General features: G+C 38.8%; 1 protein-coding gene across 3 annotated transcripts in view; it reads left to right on the top strand.

The window, feature by feature from the left end:
* Window positions 1-20,220, top strand: part of SMARCC1 (SWI/SNF related, matrix associated, actin dependent regulator of chromatin subfamily c member 1) — a 170,292-nt gene that overhangs the window by 72,878 nt on the left and 77,194 nt on the right. For all 3 annotated transcript variants that reach the window (XM_032867902.1, XM_032867901.1, XM_032867903.1), the window contains exons 12-18: window positions 137-196; window positions 4,081-4,118; window positions 8,162-8,283; window positions 13,116-13,187; window positions 15,355-15,468; window positions 16,090-16,243; window positions 16,719-16,832. In XM_032867902.1, the coding sequence (XP_032723793.1) occupies window positions 137-196; window positions 4,081-4,118; window positions 8,162-8,283; window positions 13,116-13,187; window positions 15,355-15,468; window positions 16,090-16,243; window positions 16,719-16,832 (674 nt within the window). The remainder of the gene's footprint in view (window positions 1-136; window positions 197-4,080; window positions 4,119-8,161; window positions 8,284-13,115; window positions 13,188-15,354; window positions 15,469-16,089; window positions 16,244-16,718; window positions 16,833-20,220) is intronic.

Here is a 20,220-nt window from a genome sequence, read left to right as displayed (position 1 = left end):
TTTCATGAAGGTGAACACTGGATGATTGTGCATTTGCTGTGAGATTCCTGTAGTTTTCAGTCCTCTTTTATTCTATTTTCTTCTTTTAAAAAAGTGGACCTTTCCCACTAAAACATGATTTTTTTTTTCTTTCCAGTGAACCCAAAGAAAGACAGTGAAAACACACCTGTTAAAGGAGGAACTGTCGCAGATCTAGGTAAAAACCGAAGCAGTCTATACACTTTTGTGGTTTTTTTTCTCTTGAAGATTCAGTTTCTTTGATAATTCTTTCTTTCCTGAGAGATGTCGCTTCCAATTGCTACCTTTTTGTCCAGCATAGATGTTGACCATGGCTCCCTCAGCACCACTGTCATTTCATTGGCTGCCATATCAGGAAATTTAATTTCCTGTGATCCATTTTTTCCATTCTTACTGATTTGATTTTGCCTCTTCAGAACAAAAGTGTGCTGTCTCTTAAATGCTTTATTTTCTAAAGTATTTCTTCTAGCTTTCTAAATAGTGTAAGATGAGAATCACATCATCTGCTCAAACTATTTACAAGTCACAGAGTACATTTTCACAAGTGAGGCATAATCCGTGGATGTGCTGTTGGGTAGACAAGAGGAGGGTAGTCACTTGTTCCAGTTTAAGAAAATAGAGGTAGTTGTAAACGTCTTTGTTCTTGAGTGTTATATATGGATCTCAGTTTCTTTCTTCACTTGAAAAGATCAAAGGAGGGGCGCCTGGGTGGCTCAGTCAGTTAAGCGTCTGCCTTTGGCTCAGGTCATCATCCCGGGGTCCTGGGATTGAGCTCCACTTTGGGTTCTGCTCAGCAGGAAGTCTTCTTCTCCTTCTTCCTCTGCTCCTCGCTCTTGCTCTCTCCCTTGCTCGCTCTCTCTCAAATAAAATCGTTTTTAAAAAATCAAAGGAGAATCTAGTGTTTTCAGTATGTATCAAATTTTTGACTTTAGGGAATTTTCCACTTGGGAGGGGTAATGTGGAAAATGAGACATCGGTTTCTCCATCTCCTCACTAAGTGAATTCTGTATTTCAGGCAAATTGCAGAGATTGTTCCCTCCCCCACCCCCAGGGGTCTCTTTCTTCCTTTAAAGATTTATTTATTTATTTTAGAAAGCACAAGTGTGTGTGAGCTCGTGAGCTAGGGGAGGGCCAGAGGGGGAGAGTATCCTCAAGCAGACTTCTGCTGAGTACGGAGCCCTACTCAGGGTTAGATCCCAGGACCCATGGATCCCAGATCATGACCTGAGCCAAAATCAAGAGTCAGCCACTTACCTGACTGAGGCATCCAGGTGCCCCTTTTTCAGAGATTCTTGATGACAGTTGTGAGTAGGTAGTTAGGGGAGGGTTTGTTTTGTTTTTCATTTCACTACACCCTCCTTTTTCTGGGTATCGCCTGTCATTTAACATTAGTGGATGACTCCATTTTTGATTATGTCAAAAAATAGAGAATTGAGAATTGTCTTGATGACAGTTTATTTAAGGTGATGTTAGGTTGACAAAAGAAATGAAAAAGAAATGCTGTCAAAACATTGTTCCTCTTAATTGTCTTTAACATTATTAATAGGATATTAATAAATATTAGTAATTTCCATTTTCTTTTTTTTCTTTTTTTATATTGCCTGTTTTCACAGCTGGTACTTACCACTGAACCAAAGGCCAGGAAAACAAAACTAGCTGTATGCAGCCTTTTATATTTTCAGTAATGTAGTAGGGTAAATGATTGTTAAGACTTGATTATCTTCACTGGAACAGTTTGTTAAACAGAGTAATAGTTTGTATTTCTTAAATATATATCCTGAAAAGGAATCAATCTTTAGTTTTAAGGGAGCGGGTAGTTGTCTTTTTAGAAGCGGAGGTAAGTATTAGAGAATTTTTGTAATAGACATTATCAGAGGAGTCAAACTGAAGCCAGTTTTAAGCAATAGATAGAGGTATCAGTTGGATTAAGACTTTGTGCTGGTTGTAAGGGATCTTCCCTTTGTGTTTGTGAATGGTTTGAAGTCTGAATAGTAAGGGTGTTATGGCCCACAATGCTGCTTATCACAGCTGGAGAGCTAGAGTCTGTGGAATTTGAAACTTGTCCTGGCTTCTCATGCAGGGATCAGCGGGCTTTTCCATGTATCACTGAAGCATCTGGCTTTCTGCATTAGGTATAACCTGAACCATGCCAGGGGTAACTGATCCAGCACCTGGGAATGCCTCTTCACAGAGTTGTTTATTGCTTTAACTTGTCCGTATTCTGCCTTATATGTCTTCTAGCTATGTATACCCAGTACTTGCTTCCTTTCTGTCTTGAGATCTCCGAAAGGTCAGGATCTAGGGGCTGAGGTGAGGCTGTGATTGCCTACATCTGAAAGGAGGAAGAGAACATTTATTTTTACTGTTTAGCAATCAGTAAGCAGGATATCTGTCCCTCCTACTTTAGTATTATCAGAAGTCTATTTCCTTTGGGTACCAAGACTACCGCAGGGACAGAAATCTGTCAGAGTAAATTTAAATGGTATATATTTTGGCCAGAGAGAGATCATTAGGTTGTGTTTTCACCATTTAGTGAGAAATTATTTATCATGTGGTTTAGCAAGATCCAAAGGACAAAAAGTTCATGTTTGACAACGTCATTTAGATCTGTTTGTTCACTTTCTAGAATAAAAGTAGTCAGGGTGCAGAGCTGGGTGACCGTGATTTATTTACCACATTCATGCTAGTGGGTGTTTGTCTGACACATCAAGCAACAGCGCCATCTCTGTTTTGCATGAGTACCTGCCAGGTGTCATTCTCCATACATTTGCATTTCACTGTAAATCCATGTCAGCCTCGTGTCACTGATGAGGCGATGGAGCCTGGAGGGATTCAGTAATGTTTCCAAGTGTACAGCTATTAAGCGACAGAGCACAGAGTTAGGTCCCGGGGTGTCTCACTTTCGTTCTTCTGCTTGTGTCCCTGCACTCTGCCCTTGTGCTGTGCTCATTTCTCCTAGGCTTTATTGATGCTCATAGTGACCTTTGAGATCTGTGAAGGCGGCAGGTCCACCACCATCTGCTGCCCTTTGACCAGGCTGCTTCCTGTCCAGGAAAGCCTTGCTTTGTCGTTCCCTTCTTTCTGTATTTGGAAGGGTCCACCCATCCGGCCCCTCTCTGAAATACATTGATTTGTTTTCCTCTGGTAACATTTGATACCTGTTTGTGTATTTTCTCTTCTGTCTCTTGCCACTTGTAACTGGAATGTAAACTCCAAGAAGTCGGGACCTTTTCTTGTTCTTGCTTGTGTCCTTAGCATTTGGACCGTGGCTGGCATGTAGTAGAGGCACTCTATGAAATACAGTTGAAGGTTTGAGTACTACCTGTTCATGTACTAGTGATCTTTGTATATTTTCTAAAATAGAGGCTGGTGGACTTACCCTGGAAAGGGCCAGGTAGTAAATGTTTTAGACATTGTGGGCCATGTGGTCTGTCTCAGTTGATTAACTTTGCCATTATAATGCAAATGCAGCCTTCCTTCGTATATATAGACAATTATCCATACTGGTATTTTTTGCTATGGAAATCAGCTGCATTGTTTAAATTATACTTGGGTTTACTACTATGCTTTTGCAGGGCTAGCACAGGAGTGCTGTCCTAGAGTCCTATGTCCTCAGAATATATTAGCACTCTTACCAGGACTTTGTCTGTAGTGACAGATTTTCACAGCTTTTCTTTACTCGTCATTTCCTTCACTCGTTTCCTCTGAGATCCAAAATGTCATTACTTTGTTTCATCAAATCGCAGGAGGCAAGAGCCCTAATCAAGTCCTTTATCTTTTATTAACAAGATCATGACTAAGATAGTAGCCCAAGCAGTAATTAATTACAAATTCCCTGTTGGAAATTTTTAATTATTAATGCTTTGAAGTTCTACTCACTTTGGTGCTTCTGTGTACAATTTCAGTTTACTGAATTACTAGAGGTGGGTTTGCTTTAGTAATGCTTTATTTCTTTCCTATTCTCTCTATGGAACAATTAAAGTTTTTAAAATTACCTTGGTTTTCAAGTAATCCAAAGAGCAGACCTGATTTTTAAATAAATCATGTATTTTGATTTTACAGATGAACAGGATGAAGAAACAGTCACAGCAGGAGGAAAGGTAACGATTTAGTTAGGCCTGGTGGAGAAGTAGCTATCTGAGGGTCCTCTGCATGGAGCAGTAGGAACACTGATTAGAAGTGTCCTTAGAAATGTTCAGTTTTGAGGGCCCTTCTGATCTTTTTTTAACACACTCCTGAAATTTGTCTTTCTTGACTCTGAAAATTTTATTGAGAGGAAATTTCTATCTTCTCATGAAGTGTTCCTCTTATGCTATCATTTCTGGTTCTGTCACCCACTGGTTGCAAGGTAGTAATCAGAGCTGACTGCAGTGTTCCAAGTGTCCTCTGACAGGACAGGTTAAGCAGGGACCACGTCGATTGCCTTGACTTTCTCACTTCCATTTCTTTGGGTGCATCTCCAGCCCCCAGCCCTTGAGGATACTCATAACCTTTTTTGAGCCCTCACAGTCAGCAGCTTCCTGTTCCATCAGTCCTGTGGTAGAGACTAGCAATAATGATGTTGTTGGAAAGTGTTGGATTTCAGGCAGGATTTTTAGTAAATGGCCTGTTCATTCAAACTATCATATTTGACTGTGTTATTAGTTAAGTGTAACTGATCCCTAATCCCTCAAATAACAATCCCCTTGAAATAACTCTCTTACTTTGCTGAAAATGGGTAGTTCTTTTTTCACTGAATCAGAGAAATCCCCCAAATTGACACTTACTGTGTTTTTTTATACATTCAAGGAATGAACCTCTTTATGATAGGATTTTCCTGAAAACTTTCGAGAAACTCATCTCCATAAGGCTCTTTAATGAAATTATTCTTACGATTCTTTTCTTTTAAGATTTTATTTTAGTTTTTAAAGATTTGTTTACTTTAGAGAGAGTGTTGCACAAGTAGGGGGAGGGGCAGAGGGAGAGAATCTTAGCAGACTCCCCACTGAGCGCAGATCCAATGTGGGGTTTGATTTCAGGACTCATGAGGTCATGACCTGAGCTGAAACCAAGGGTCAGACTCTTAATTGACTGAGCCACCCTAGTGCCTGGAAGGTTTTTTTGTGTGTGTTGTTTTTTTTTTTTTTTAGATTTTATTTTTAAGTAAGCTCTGTACCCAGTGTGGACCCGAACTCACAGCCCCAAGATCAAGAGTTGCACACTCTACTGACAGAGCCAGCCAGGAATCCCTATGTTTTTTTTCTTTAAAATTAGATTTCTTGGGGCGCCTGGGTGGCTCAGTGGGTTGGGCCTCAGCCTTTGGCTTGGGTCGTGGTCTTAGGGTCCTGGGATCGAGTCCCGAGTCGGGCTCTCCACTCGGCGGGGAGCCTGCTTCCCCCCTCTCAGCCTGCCTCTCTGCCTGCTTGTGATTTCTCTCTCTGTCTCTCTCAAATAAATACATAAAATCTTTAAAATAAATAAATAAAATTAGACTTCTTTAGTTAAAGAGCTACTTAGCAACCATTAACAGATATTATATTTGTAAAAAGATGTCATCGGTTAGTGTAAATACTGTTGTGTGGCAGTGGAAGAGACCAAAATAAGCCAGACAGTTGTGACCTGTAGGGTTTTCTTTTTATGCCAGGGACAAGGAGTATCTTGAAACCAAGGCCAGGTCTGTTGTATAACTAAAACCAAAGCTGGTTAGAAAATAGTTGGAGTCTCTGTCAAATAAATAAATAAAATCTTGAGAAAAAAGAAGGGCGCCTGGGTGCCTCAGTTGGTTAAGCAACTGCCTTCAGTTAGTTAAGCGATTGCCTTCGGCTCAGGTCATGATCCCTGAGTTCCGGGATCGAGTCCCTCATCAGGCTCCCAGCTCCATGGGGAGTCTGCATCTCCCTCTGACCTTTTCCCCTCTCATGCTCGCTCTCTCTCTCTCAAATAAGTAAAATCTTTTTTTTTTTTTAAAGATTTTATTTATTTATTTGATAGAGATTACAAGTAGTCAGAGAGGCAGGCAGAGAGAGAGGAGGAAGCAGGCTCCCTGCTGAGCAGAGAGCCCGATGCGAGGCTCGATCTCAGGACTCTGGGATCGTGACCTGAGCCGAAGGCAGAGGCTTTAACCCACTTAGCCACCCAGGCGCCCCTCAAATAAATAAAATCTTAAAAGAAAAGAGTTACTAAAACAATAGTAAAAAAGAAAATAGTTACCAGTTAATAGCTGGTCCCATAATGTCATCCCATGTGTTCCGTCACTCAGATAATTAAATCATAGACTACTGGCTTTTGTTAATTCCAGTGGCAGTCTTTCCCTGGTTTTCCTTGAGTAAAGGAAATTTTTTATATTCTAACTGAGTTGGTGATATCTACTCCTTAAAAACTCATTAACCATTAGCATATTTTTTACTAGCTCCTCTGATTTGGGAAATAACATTTCTTACCTTTGTCATCAAAATTGTTTCAAAATCAGGGCGCCTGGGTGGCTCAGTGGGTTAAGCCGCTGCCTTCGGCTCGGGTCATGATCTCGGAGTCCTGGGATCGAGCCCCGCATCGGGCTCTCTGCTCAGCAGGGAGCCTGCTTCCTCCCCCTCTCTCTCTGCCTGCCTCTCTGCCTGCTTGTGATCTCTCTGTCAGATAAATAAATAAAATCTTTAAATTAAAAAAAAAATTGTTTCAAAATCATTTAAGTAACAACTGGCGTTTCCTTGGGGCTTTCATACTTTTTTTCTGTATTCATTAATCTTAAGAAAATTAGTGTCTTAAGTTTCTAGGCAGTAATACTAGATCCTCACTATAAATACTCAACACAACATTTTCGGTTATTTATTAATTATTTCATAAGAATAAAAACAGTAAAGCACTACAGATAAAAGAGCGATGGATATAATGGTATAACTGTAGAAGATTGAAAACATCTGAATGTCAAAAAACTTTCTGCCTGTGGTATTCTCTTGCTTTTATTTTTAAAGATTTTATTTATTTATTTGACGGAGAATGAGAGAGGGAAGGGTGAGTTGGAGGGGGAGAAGCAGGCCTCCCACTGAGCAGGGAGCATGATTCAGGGCTTGATCCCAGGACCCTGGGATCATGACCTGAGCTGAAGGCAGACGCTTAACAACTGAGCCATCGAGGCGCCCCTTCCTGTGGCATTCTTGATAAAAATGTTTCATCAGAAGTTAATTATGAAGGATAAGTAATATAAATAGAGATTGTTAGATATTACATAAGTCATTTGTTCTGGAGTTTTGAAATATTTGAATGTTGTGGGATACCCCCATCCCCCCCAAATGGGGGCAGGTATTAAAGGAAACTAAAGAGATGTGAGTATCATATAATGTGGATTCCTTGAACAGGTTCTGGTTTGGGGAGAAAAATGTATAAAGGGCATTTCTGGGATATCTTGGAACCATTTGAATATAAACTGTGTATTACATGATAGTATTTAAAATTGTTATTACTCTTTACATAAGAAATGTTCTTGGGTTTTGAGCCAAAGCAATGATTTTTAAATTATTGTATTAGCCAGGCCAGATTTTTGGGTGGAATCATTTGTAAAACCTCCGTACATGTGATAAAAATGAGAGCTGACTTTAAGTAATGAAAATGGTTGAGAGTATAGGCCCTCAGACTGGGTTTTCTGGAGTTATACCCTTTTTACAACTTACTGGTTCTGGGCATCATTTTCTCATCCGTAAAAGAGGTGATAATACCTGCTGTTATTGTGAGGAATGAATGAGATAAGGTGCACATAGCCACTAGCAGATACTTACTGATCAATCTTTGGGATAGGGGAAAGCGTGCCATTGCGCTTCATTAGTGTCCTTGAGTCACCTTCTTATAAATAACTTGAGAACTAGTAATTTAGATTTGTGACCCTAGGATTAGATAAAACTGGACACGTAAGAAGCAGGCTTCTGTGGGGAAAGGTTTGGGCCTTCTCGGAGTTGATTACCTTATCTGTAAAAGGGAGGAGTCTGCTGTGTCATCTCGACATCTTATGAAGGTACTTTGAGAACTGTGAAAGGCTGCTTTTCATTGAAATTTGTTTTTCTGAGACTTGAAATTGGATTAGATAGCTTCATTTTGTGCCCTAATATGAGTAGTTGGAAAAAAATTTATGTCCTGTGGTTCTCTGTTTCTCTAAACTCTGGGTTCTCTTCTGTAGGAAGATGAAGATCCTAGCAAAGGTGATCAGAGTCGCTCACTTGACCCTGGAGAAGATAATGTTACTGAGCAGACCAATCACATTATTATTCCTAGCTACGCGTCGTGGTTTGATTATAACTGGTGAGTGGGCTGTGTACACGGGTGAGTATGGTACTTAGGTATGGGAGAACTTTCCTGCCCAAATCCCTGTATCAATAATCAGTGTCAAATTGGATGAAGGGAAATCTTAAGAAAAGGGGGGAGGGTGGGGGCGCCTGGATGGCTCAGTCAGTCAAGTATCTGCCTTCTGCTTAGGTTCGGATCTCCGTCCTGGGATCAAGTCCCGCATCGGGCTCTCTGCTTGAAGGGAGTCATCTTCTCCCTCTCTCTCTTCCTGTCCTCTCCCTCTCTTTCTCTCTCTGTCAAATGAATAAATGAAATCTTAAAAAAAATATGGCTGAAGGAGATGGAAAGTGATTTTATTTTCACTTTGGAGTCTTTTCTTTAGAGTTGTTTAGGGATGGAAACGATGTTGTGTTGTACTTAGGGATTGTAAAATTTTTTCAGGTTAGACTTACCTCATTTAGAATCAGTTACAATTCAGATGGGCAAATAATTTATTATTTAATAATTTTAAAATATAGACATTCATTATATGATTTTAAAATATTAGGGGCACCTGGCTGGCTTAGTTGGTAGAGCATGCGACTCTTGATCTCAGGTTGTAAGTTCGAGCCCCTGAAAAAAACACACATTAAAGAAGTACATTTTATAAAGACCTCCTCTTACTACCTAGTAATGGCTTCATTTTTTTTTTTTAAGATTTTATTATTTATTTGACAGACAGAGATCACAAGTAGGCAGAGAAGCAGGCAGAGAGAGAGGAGGAAGCAGGCTCCCCGCTGAACAGAGAGCCCAATGCGGGGCTCAATCCCAGGACCCCGGGACCATGACCTGAGCCAAAGGCAGAGGCTTTAACCCACTGAGCCACCCAGGTGCCCCTATGGCTTCATTTTAATAGGAATTTTTTTTTTTTTTAAGTGCGTTCTGCATCCATTGTGGGGCTTGAACTCACAACCCTGAGATCGAGAGTCAAATAGCTTTACTGACTGAGCCAGCCAAGCCACCCCAGTAGGAAATATTTTTAACATTAAGATGTTTTTCATATATAAAAAGTTTAAGAATGGGGTGCCTGGGTGGCTCAGTCGGTTAAGCGTCTGCCTTCGGCTCAGGTCATGATCCCAGGAGTCCTGGGATCAAGTTCTACATTGGACTCCCTGCATAGTAGAGAATCTGCTTCTGCCCCTCCCCCTACTCCTTCTCTGTCTCTCTTTCTCTCTCTCTCAAACAGATCAGTAAAGCATCTTTACAAAAAAGAAGTTCAAGAAAACACCTTCCTTAGCATCTTCCCTATCATTTACCACAACCATTTGGCATCACTGGAGTACTGTTGTAATCCTATATATCTTATTTGTTGATTATTTTCAAAGTGTGACTATTTCATATCAGGCTGATTTTTATTTGGCTTTTATTTTTATTTTATTTTATTATTTTTAAATTTAATTTTTTTCAGTGTTTCAAGATTTATTATTTTTTTAAAAAAGATTTTATTTATTTATTTGACAGACACAGTGAGAGAGGGAACACAAGCAGGGGAATGGAAGAAGCAGACTTCCCACCAAGCGGGGAGCCAAATTTGGGGCTCAATCCCAGGACCCAGGGATCTTGACCTGAGCCGAAGGCAGATGGTTAACGACTGTGCCATCCAGGCGCCCAGGCTTTTTATTTTTAAATATATGTACCAGAACCTGCCCCACCAAATAGTTAGCTCCTTTAAGGTACTTTCATTAGAAAGTTGTACACTTAACTCCAGTGATGTTGCCCTTACTTGGAATCTTGTGGTCTTATCTGGATCTACTGCTTGCTCTCGATTGTTACACATTATCACTTTTTTTTTTTTTAATTTTCTTTTTTCTTAAAAGATTTTATTTATTTGACAGAGAGAGCGCACAAGTAGGCAGAGCGGCAGACAGGGAGAGGAAGAAGCAGGCTCTGTGCTGAGCAGGAAGCCCAGTGTGGGGCTTGATCCCAGGAACCTGGGATCACGACCTGAGCCAAAGACAGCTGCTTAACCGACTGAGCCACCCAGGCGCCCCAGTTTTTTTTTTTATTAACATATAATGTATTATTTGATTTAGGGGTAAACATTCTTTAAGGATAAGTGTGATCTTATCTATGTGTGTCTTTGTATATATATGTCTTTATACATGCATTTAGACATACATATATTTAGACATATACATGCATTAGACATAAAGATATATATATATATATCTTTAGAAGCCAATTTAAAGGAATAGGGTGGATGATTCACTTGGAACTATACCTAACTTTTTTCCAAAAAACCACAAAATATGACTCTAATATTGATACTTCTCTGCATGCCTTTAAGATCAACTCTGAATGGCATTCCTAAATGTTTTGAATAAATGGAACCTAGGACAGAAGAAGTATATAGCTCTTCTTTGAAGGTCAATCTTCATTACATTGACGATGTGATTTTTATTTTTTATTTTTATTTTTATTTATTTTTTAAAGATTTTATTTATTTATTTGATAGAGAGATCACAAGTAGGCGGGGGGCAGGGAGCAGGCTCCCCGTTGAGCAGAGAGGCCGACACGGGGCTTGATCCCAGGACCCTGAGATCATGACCTGAGCTGAAGGCAGAGGCTTTAACTCACTGAGCCACCCAGGCGCCCCGACGATGTGATTTTTAAATTTGGAAGTGTCTTAGTTTTACTGTTGGCAATTGTAATTACATGTTTGGATTCAGAATTGTTTAAAAGGACACAATTGAGAAACTAGTGTTCTTTTCCTCTAAAATTAAAAAAAAGGCAGTCATAATAGTATGTAACTTGGAGGGTTTTTATAGGTTACAGAAACACTCATTTGCATCATAACCATTGCATGTTACAAAGCTTACTCTTACGGATCGTGGAGGTGTAACTCACATCCCTATCTTATAAAGACAAGTACTGTGTCAACTGTCACAGTGGACAATTGGAAGAACTTCGGTTTTCTGATTCTGAGCACCCCCTTCCTGACTCATTCTCAGAACCTCAGGAATCAGCTGCCAGCAATTCAGAAAAGAAAGTGCTTAGGGTTAAACATTCATGTGTGTTTTGTTCTTGGTGAATATAGAAATTGTGTTTTTTTGTGGGCTTCCTAACCTTTAACAATAAAAACAGCAAGAGGTATGTTTGAAGTATATAATTGCTTATAGCTGTTTTTATAGTAAAACTTGGAAAGTCATTATACATAACTATATAGTACTAATTCATCTTAGAAATGATCTTCCTAGAAGTTTTCAAGTTAATTCATTGTATTTATAGTGTTTGGCAGTACAGATCCCGTTCAGACAATTTAAATGTTCCCAAATGATGCAAGAATAAATGCTTTTTTTTTTTTTTAAAGTAAATAAACTCTGTGTTTAAAAGGGTGATCGAACTTAGGACTCTGAGATCAAGAGTCACGTGCTCGGGGCACCTGGATGGCTCAGTGGTTAAGCGTCTGGCTTTGGCTCAGCTCATGAGCCCAGGGTCTTGAGATCGAGCCCTGCATTGGGCTGCCTGCTCAGCGGCAAACCTGCTTCTTCCTCTCTTGCTTCCCTTACTCGTGTTTTCTCTCTCACTGTCTCTCTTTCAAATAAATAAATAAAATCTTAAAAAAAAAAAAAAAAGAGTCATAGGCTCTACTGACTAAGCCAGCCAGACAATGCCTGTAGTTACAGTCACAATTATTGATTTGTTCTTCCCTGCATAACCAGTACATACTGCATATCTGGAAAGCCACTGAGAAACTATAAAGTATCATCATAAAAACATTGATTAGTATTAGCGTCAAAACCTTTGTACTATATACACAGTTGGGTCATTTGTATCGTGCATTAGACCTGATTTTTACCTGGTCTCTGTAGTGCTTATCACCTATAACACTTTATAAAATTACCAGTGCCTTTATCTCACTATTAAAACTCAGTTCTATAATCTTTTTAAAGGCCGTAGATTACCAAAATCTTTAAAAAAAAATTCAGTTCAGCACAAACTCTTTGAGGGCTGCCCAAAAGGGCTCATTGATCTTAAGATCCCAAGAAACTGCTTATTGGTAAATTCCATCATCTTTCAGCTGGTCATTCGCTTCATCTGTTTGTTGCCATGCCAGCTGCTGTGATGTCTGGCCATTTCCAGTGAACTCTTTGTATTCTGTTGCTCGTCATCTACTCATGATGTGTTATATCAAGAACATAAGGCAATACATAGCTTTCAATGTGTTGATGGAAGTTTTTGAGATTGGGTGTGGGAGTGGAAAAACTACAATTACGTTTTGAGGGTAAGAAGGGGAAGGCTTTTTGCTGTTAATACATAGAACTTGTACGAGACAATTAAGTTCTTTTTTTTTTTTTTAAAGATTTCATTTATTTATTTGTCAGAGAGAGAGAGCACAGGCAGACAGAGTGGCAGGCAGAGGCAGAGGGAGAAGCAGGCTCCCTGCTGAGCAGGGAGCCCGATGTGGGACTCGATCCCAGGACGCTGGGATCATGACCTGAGCCGAAGGCAGCCGCTTAACCAACTGAGCGACCCAGGCGTCCCTCTTTTTTTTTTTTTTTAAAGCTTTTATTTATTTATTTGACAGAGGGAGACACAGTGAGAGAGGAAACACAAGCAGGGAGAGTGGGAGAGGGAGAAGAAGCAGGGAGCCTGATGCGGGGCTCGATCCCAGGACCCTGGGATCATGACCTGAGCTGAAGGCCGATGCTTAATGACTGAGCCACCCAGCTGCCCCAGGATAATTAAGTTCTGAAAATAATGTTTAGTTTTTGGAATTATCACTTTTACTTTGAAAATTAAACAAACTTAGTTCAAATTTCAAGATTTCATTTTTCCAAGAGGACTTTTTATTTTTTATTCCCCAGTATTCATGTGATTGAACGGCGTGCTCTTCCTGAGTTTTTCAATGGGAAAAACAAATCCAAGACACCAGAAATGTGAGTGAAATGTGAAGATGTAATCTTGATACTGTTTCTTACTTTAGAATGGGGTCAGTGTCTAGAAAAGTTGTTCATTTGAATGTGTTGGGCAGGGGTTTTTAAAAGGATACTTCTGAGTTCATTTTTGCTAATGTGTAGAGGTCTGCAAATGTGTTATTCCATCCAGAACAGTGTTCATATCTCAGCCACACAGAATTCCTTGTTGTAAAGGAAATTGTTCTAGATTTTTTTCTTTCCTTTGCATCTTGAACCTACAACCTTGAACTACATGCATGTCAGCTCTTAAAGCTAAAATTGAATTCGGTAACAGGCATTCACAAAATGGGTTCAGGTTTCTCCCAAACAGTTTCCACCTTGTATGTACCTATGTGTAATAGATTATGTGTGTGTGTGTGTGTGTGTGTGTGTGTGTGTGTGTAGAGAGAGAGAGTAAACTAGGAGAAAGTGACATCTTATTTTCCTGATGAATGACTAGTAATTCAAAGAATGCCAAATATGATGTCACAGCTGCCTATAAATCAATCTTAATTACATAAGCATTGTTGTGCTTTTACATTGGAAATACAATAACATGGATGGAAGAATCTTGTTAAGAAGTATTTTTCCCTTTGCCTTGTGATCCTTAAATACATGTTTCTGGAAACCCTTCCCCCTAAAAATAAATCCACACCTATCATATCGTAAAATACTTTTCTGTATATTGTCTTTATAGCATTAATTCATTGTTTGTTATGCTTATGTGATTTCATAAATGTCTCATGTTTCAATTGTTAGGGAAGGATAATTTTCCACATAAAACACATGCTAGAATACAGATAATTGAATAATAAGTATTTTCTTGTAATAGATTGTCCATGATAGTTTGAGAGTTTAAGTTTAGATGTCAGAGATGATTCCTGCCTTTCCATGACAAAGCTGTAAGGTTTCATTTAAAACCACAATCAGAGTGTTGGCATAAGAAACCCTTTTAGTTTTTCCATCTAGTTAGACATGGTATATTCTTCTAGCTAACATGCTGATTGCCAGCATTTGTATAGATACTTACGGTTCTTGACAGTCGTCTCTTTACAAGCACAGTTTAGCAGTTTAGTCCGCTTAAATTTAAACATTTACCTTTGGGTCTTTGTTTATCCACCTGTGCTTATACAAGACCTTTTTTGAGCAGACTTTTTCTACTCTGATGTAGCTACCCTTAACCTGCCAGATTTTTGTTTTGCTTTTGTGGCAAGAACTTTTGCTGGGTCTCTAGCATCTCAACACTCTTGTTTTAAATATTTTGTTGTAGAAAGGTTTGGGTATGTTGTGAAATTTACTGTGACTCAGAATTTCAGTTTTTCTTATCTTTTTTTAGTCTGTTTTTGTCTTAGCTTTGATTTTGGCCTCATGGGTTTTAGTCCTCATCTAGCTGGATATATAGCCATTGTTGGAACCAGATTCACATGTGGCTGTAGGAAGAATCTAGAAATAAGACACATTATGTGTTAAGAGCATAGATTCCAGAGTGCCAACTCCCCCCACCCGCTGTGTTGAATTCTGGTCCACAGTTAACCAGCCTTGTGGTCTAGGACACATTCTTTAATCTGTGCTTAAGTTTGCTCATTGATAAATGAAATGATAGTACACCCTACCTTATGGAGAAGTTGTGAGGTTTAAATGAATTATGGTTGGATACACAGTAGTTAGGGAGACTGCCTAAGTAACCAGGTGTCATTTGCAAATTCTTCAGGGAACTGATGATCCATATACCCCTGTGACCACTTTTGTATTTATGTTAGTTCACATTATTACTACTACTATTATTATTATTATTATTTTTAGTGTAAACTCTGTGCCGAGTGTGGGTCTCCAACTCATGTCCCTGAGATCAAGAGTCGCTTGCTCTACCAACTGAGCCAGCCAAGTGCCCCTGTGTTACTTCATATTAACTTCATCAGATTTTACTCCATTTTACTTATTGTTGTTAAATATTAGTAAATAGTTGTTTTGCATTTTAAGGGTTCTTATCCTTGGTTACATTCATGACTGTAAGTACTCAATACTGTTGGTTGGAATGTTAACTTTTTGTTGGATTTGGTTGTGAGGAATGTGATGATTTTTGGCTCTGTGAGTTATTATTTCTGAAAGGATGTGTGTCCATCTTATGAATTTTGCCACTGCTTTTTAGATACTTGGCATATCGAAATTTTATGATTGACACATATCGCCTAAACCCCCAAGAATATTTAACCAGCACTGCTTGTCGGAGGAACTTGACTGGAGACGTGTGTGCTGTGATGAGGTAAAACGCCTGACTTTTTCTCAGACGCTTCACTTCAGGAGGTTACCGATGCCCTGCTGTTTAACGTTTGAGTGCTTACACTTGATGTTTTCTTTGTTAATAAAACACCTTAATCAAATGTCTTTTATTTAGGGGTTGAATGTATTTAATACCTTGGCGTTTTCTCCTCGTTTTAAGATTTTACAATTGACATCTTTTATTTTATAATGAAATCCTAGAATGACCAGGGATTGAGAGTGAGTTGAGCAGGAGAGTGAATAAGCTCTGTCCACTAGATCTGTCTAAAGAAACACATCAAATGTGAATCTCCTTGCTTGAGTTTGGTCTGTGTATGAGTTCTTTCACTGTGGACTTACATGAACATTTCTTCTCTTATTTCTGTGATTGAAAGAATTGGGCTTTGTACTAGGTTTTGGGGTGCTTTGCTGTCAACATTGAGTGTTTAGAAATTGTCCCTCATATAACAAACCACACTTGTCAGTTAACTTTGTGATGATTCATAGCCTACAGAGAACATTTATTTGTTGTGTTATTCTTATTTTTTAATGAAATGTGATGATGGTTATGAAGGAGATGGGGTACATTCTCTAGATTTTAACTTTCAGAACTTTACTCTTCCAGGGTTCATGCCTTTTTAGAGCAGTGGGGGCTTGTTAATTACCAAGTGGATCCAGAAAGTCGACCCATGGCTATGGGACCTCCTCCTACTCCTCATTTTAATGTGTTAGCTGATACCCCCTCTGGGCTTGTGCCTCTACATCTTCGATCACCTCAGGTAACTTAATTATTACACTAATATTATTATAATTCACTATTAGTAATTATTATACTAATAAACTAATATTAGGTGGCATCATTACGCTATACACTGATTGTGTGAAACTTTTTCCCCTTCCTAACATTTGGAAAGTGGACATCCATACACATATTCTTGAGAAGATTAGTATGTCAACCATATTTTATATAGCCTTAAGTTAGAATAACATGAGTTGAAGGTATAAATTATAATTCACATGAAATGGGAGAGCATATTAAAACTTGTTACCTGTTTTCTCTGGGATTTAATAGAGGTAAAAAATGTTGCTTATACACTTATGTTGAAATGTTGGAAGTATAGGGTGAAGGTGTGGGTTTTTTTTTTTTTTTTTTAAATCTCCTTACGTGCCATTGTTAAACAGTGCTTTAAAAACTTCTATCCCCTTGACTTTGTGGAGGTTAATACAGCCATTTATCATTTTTCTGACTTGTAGGTCCCTGCTGCTCAGCAGATGTTAAATTTTCCTGAGAAGAACAAGGAAAAACCAATTGATTTGCAGAACTTTGGTCTTCGTACTGACATTTACTCCAAGAAAACCTTAGCAAAGGTAAGGACTTTTTTCTAGGCACAGCTGGGCTGCAATCCAGCATGTCCTCTTCTTTGTCCTTCTAAGAAGTGTCATTTTTTGTAAGAAGGTATGCATTCCACTTAACCTGCTGGCATTTTATAAAATAACAATCACTTATCTTACCATTTTTCCTGTATGGTTAGAATATAGGTATTTTAAAGTAACTGATTAATATGTTAAAACAAGGAAAAGTGGAGAATTTCAACATATTTGGAATCTCTAGGAAGAATCAAATGTATATTGTATAATTGAAAAATATGCCTGAAATTAACTCATTGATGGTTTTAGCTACAGGCTGAACACAACAGAAGACAGTGAGCTCAGACAGGAAGTAGATATATTGAAACTGAAGCACCAAGAGAAAAAGAAATTGGATGAGGGTGAGGGAGAGGGACAAAGGGAACAGAGCGCAAGGGACACATGAGCTACTATAAAAATAATTCATATTTATCCTTAGAGACCTGTAGGAAGAGAAAGAATGAAGCAAAAGTGATATTTGAAGATTTAATGGCTAAACATTTTTGATTACAAAAAGATATCACGGGGCACCTGGGTGGCTCAGTGGGTTGAGCCTCTGCTTTCGGCTCAGGTCATTGATCTCAGGGTCCCGGGATCGAGCCCCGCATCAGGCTCTCTGCTCAGCGGGGAACCTGCTTCTCCCTATCTCTCTCTTCCTACTTGTGATCTCTCTCTCTCTCTCTCTCTCTCTCTCTCTCTGTGACAAATAAATAATAAATAAACAAACAAAATCTTAAAAAAATAAAAAAGGTTATCAGTTCATGAGTCTGAACAGATCCAGTTTGGATACAGAGGAAACCACATTCAGGCCCATCACACTTAAACTTATCTTAAAAAGTAACATCTTAAAAACAGCCACTTTGTGGGGACTCAGCAGGGTTGGAGAAGGACATTAAATTCAAAGGAACAATCATGAAACTGATATCTGACTTGTCCGCAGAAATGACAAAAGCCAGAGAGGGACAACATAATAACATTTTAAAATGCTGAAGCCCAAATGTTTTAAATAACATTCATTTAAAAATTCTGCAGTTGTGTTTGCAGTAAAGTACCTTTTAGGAGGGGAAGGGTAGCGACGACATCGAGAAGTGTTTGAGGGCATCGCTAGCACACAGTGTAGGAAAACCAAGGGGAGTTTTTCAGGATGAGGGACTCTGGTCCCTGATGGATACGTGTGACTAGGAAGGAAGCATTCCCAGGAAAAGAAGGAATATGTGGTTAAATATAAAGGAATGTAGACTGTTGAAGCAGTGATTATTTTGGGGAGTTCATAACATGTAGAAATGACAAAAATGGCGGAAAAATGACCATTATATGAAGTTGAAATCCTGATATCTTTTAGAAATGTGATCAAAATGCTGATTCACATTAAATTATGTAATACTTTGGCAAAGCATTTTGGAAAAGGACTGGATCTATGTGGAAGAAGAATGAGTGCCAGAAGAGGTCAACACATGTGTCAGTGAAAAGAGGTTTTCTCCTCATTTGTAGTTTAAGAAAATGGTAATAGACTTTTCAGACTAAGAATGATACAAGCATATCTTTAGGTTTACAACATGTGAATGTTAACGAGCAAACAGGGCTCAAGGCATAGGAAGGGAAAATGGAAGTATAGTGCATTATAGTTTCTTTACTAGACAGTATGTGTAACGTGGTATTTGAAGGTACACCGTGGCAAGTTAGACATGAGTATTGTGAATCATAGAGTATGTAAAGACCCATAACTAATGAGTTAATGACGGAGATAAAAACAGCAAGACTGCAAAAAAAGTTACTCCATAAAAGAGAAAGAATGAGAAAGGCGGGGGATAGATGTGCTGGGTAGAATATGGCAAGATGGTAGGTGTACACATGTCCACGGGGGTAGCCGTAACCTTATGTGTAAGTGGTTGTAATATTCCCATTAAGCAGCAGAAACTGTCACATTGCATAAAAAAAAAGTACAAGCATAGATTGCCTACAAAAAAATCCACTTGAAATATAAAAATAAAAGGATAAGAAAAGACCTATCTTCCAAATACCAATCAGAAGAACAAGAGAGTCATTATGTTAATATTAGCAAACGTAGACATTAGGACAAGTTATTTTACCAGGATTAAACCGTGGTCATTTCATAATGATAAAAGCGTTAATCAAAAGGACATAATTATCCTAAGTATGTGTAAAGTTAATTTAAAAAATTCAAAATATGTAAAGCAAAAACTGATAGAATAGAAAGGAGCAATAGGCAGACATAAAATTATAGTTGGAAATTTCATTAACCTATTCTCAGTAATTGATAAAACAAGTAGGTTGAAAGTCAGTAAGAAAAGATTTAGACCCAAGACTGTGAACCAATATGACCTATTTGGTATGTAGAAAGCTCTATGCAAAATAACAGTAAAAACAAATTCCTTTTTTTTTTTTTTTTTTTTAAAGATTTTATTTATTAGAGCACGAGCTGGGGTTGGGGAAGAAGGGGCAAAAGGAGAGGGAAAAGCAGACTTGCTGCTGAGCAGAGCCCGAAGTGGTGCTTGAGCCCAGGACCCTGAGATCATGACCTGAGCTGAAGGCAGACGGTTAAGCAACTGAGCCACTCAGGAGGCCTGAAAACACCATTCTTTTAAAGTTCTTGGGGACATTCTCCAAAGTATATTCAGTTCTGAGCCATAGAATGGGTCTCAGTTTTAAAGGAGTGATACTATAAAATGTGATTTATGATTTCATACATGTGATATAAATGGGGTTGGCTAACCACAACAAAATTAATCTAGAAACCAAAATGAGAAAAACCATAGAAAACAAATGAAATAAGGAGATGGTTATTTGAAAGGATGAATAAGTTTGACAAGCCTCTAACCCAAGTGATCAAGAAGAAAAGAGAAGACACAGATTATAGATCAGAAAAGGGGGGAGGGTTTTTTTTTTTAGATTTTATTTATTTATTGGAGGAGGGAATCTTAAGCAAGTTTCTTGCCCAGTGGGGAGCCTGATGTGGGGCTCATTCCCACCCCCCTAAGATCATCATAACCTGAACTGAAATCAAGAGTCAGAGGCTTAACTGACTGAGCCACCCAGGTGCCCCCATGACATGTGTTCTTTGATGAATGCTGAGAGATTTGCAGACAGAAGAGGAAAGGACAGGGTACCTGGGTGGCTCCACTGGTTAGGTGTCTGTGTTTGGCTCAGGTATTGATCCCCAGGGTCCTGGGAATGAGTTCTGCATCTGGCTCCCTGCTACATGGGGAGCTTGCTTCTCCCTCTGCCTCTGCTTCCCTATTTCTGTCATTGTCTCATGAATAAATAAATCTTAAAAAAAAAAAAAAAAGAGGAGGAAAGAGCACCAGTTAAAATGAGGTTGCTACAAGCG

The sequence above is a fragment of the Lontra canadensis genome, unplaced genomic scaffold (assembly GCF_010015895.1).
Source record: "Lontra canadensis isolate GAN:19392208 unplaced genomic scaffold, GSC_riverotter_1.0 scaffold35, whole genome shotgun sequence".
Lineage (NCBI taxonomy): Eukaryota > Metazoa > Chordata > Mammalia > Carnivora > Mustelidae > Lontra > Lontra canadensis.
Note: the sequence above shows the minus strand (reverse complement) of the source record. Positions and strands in the feature narration are given on the sequence as shown.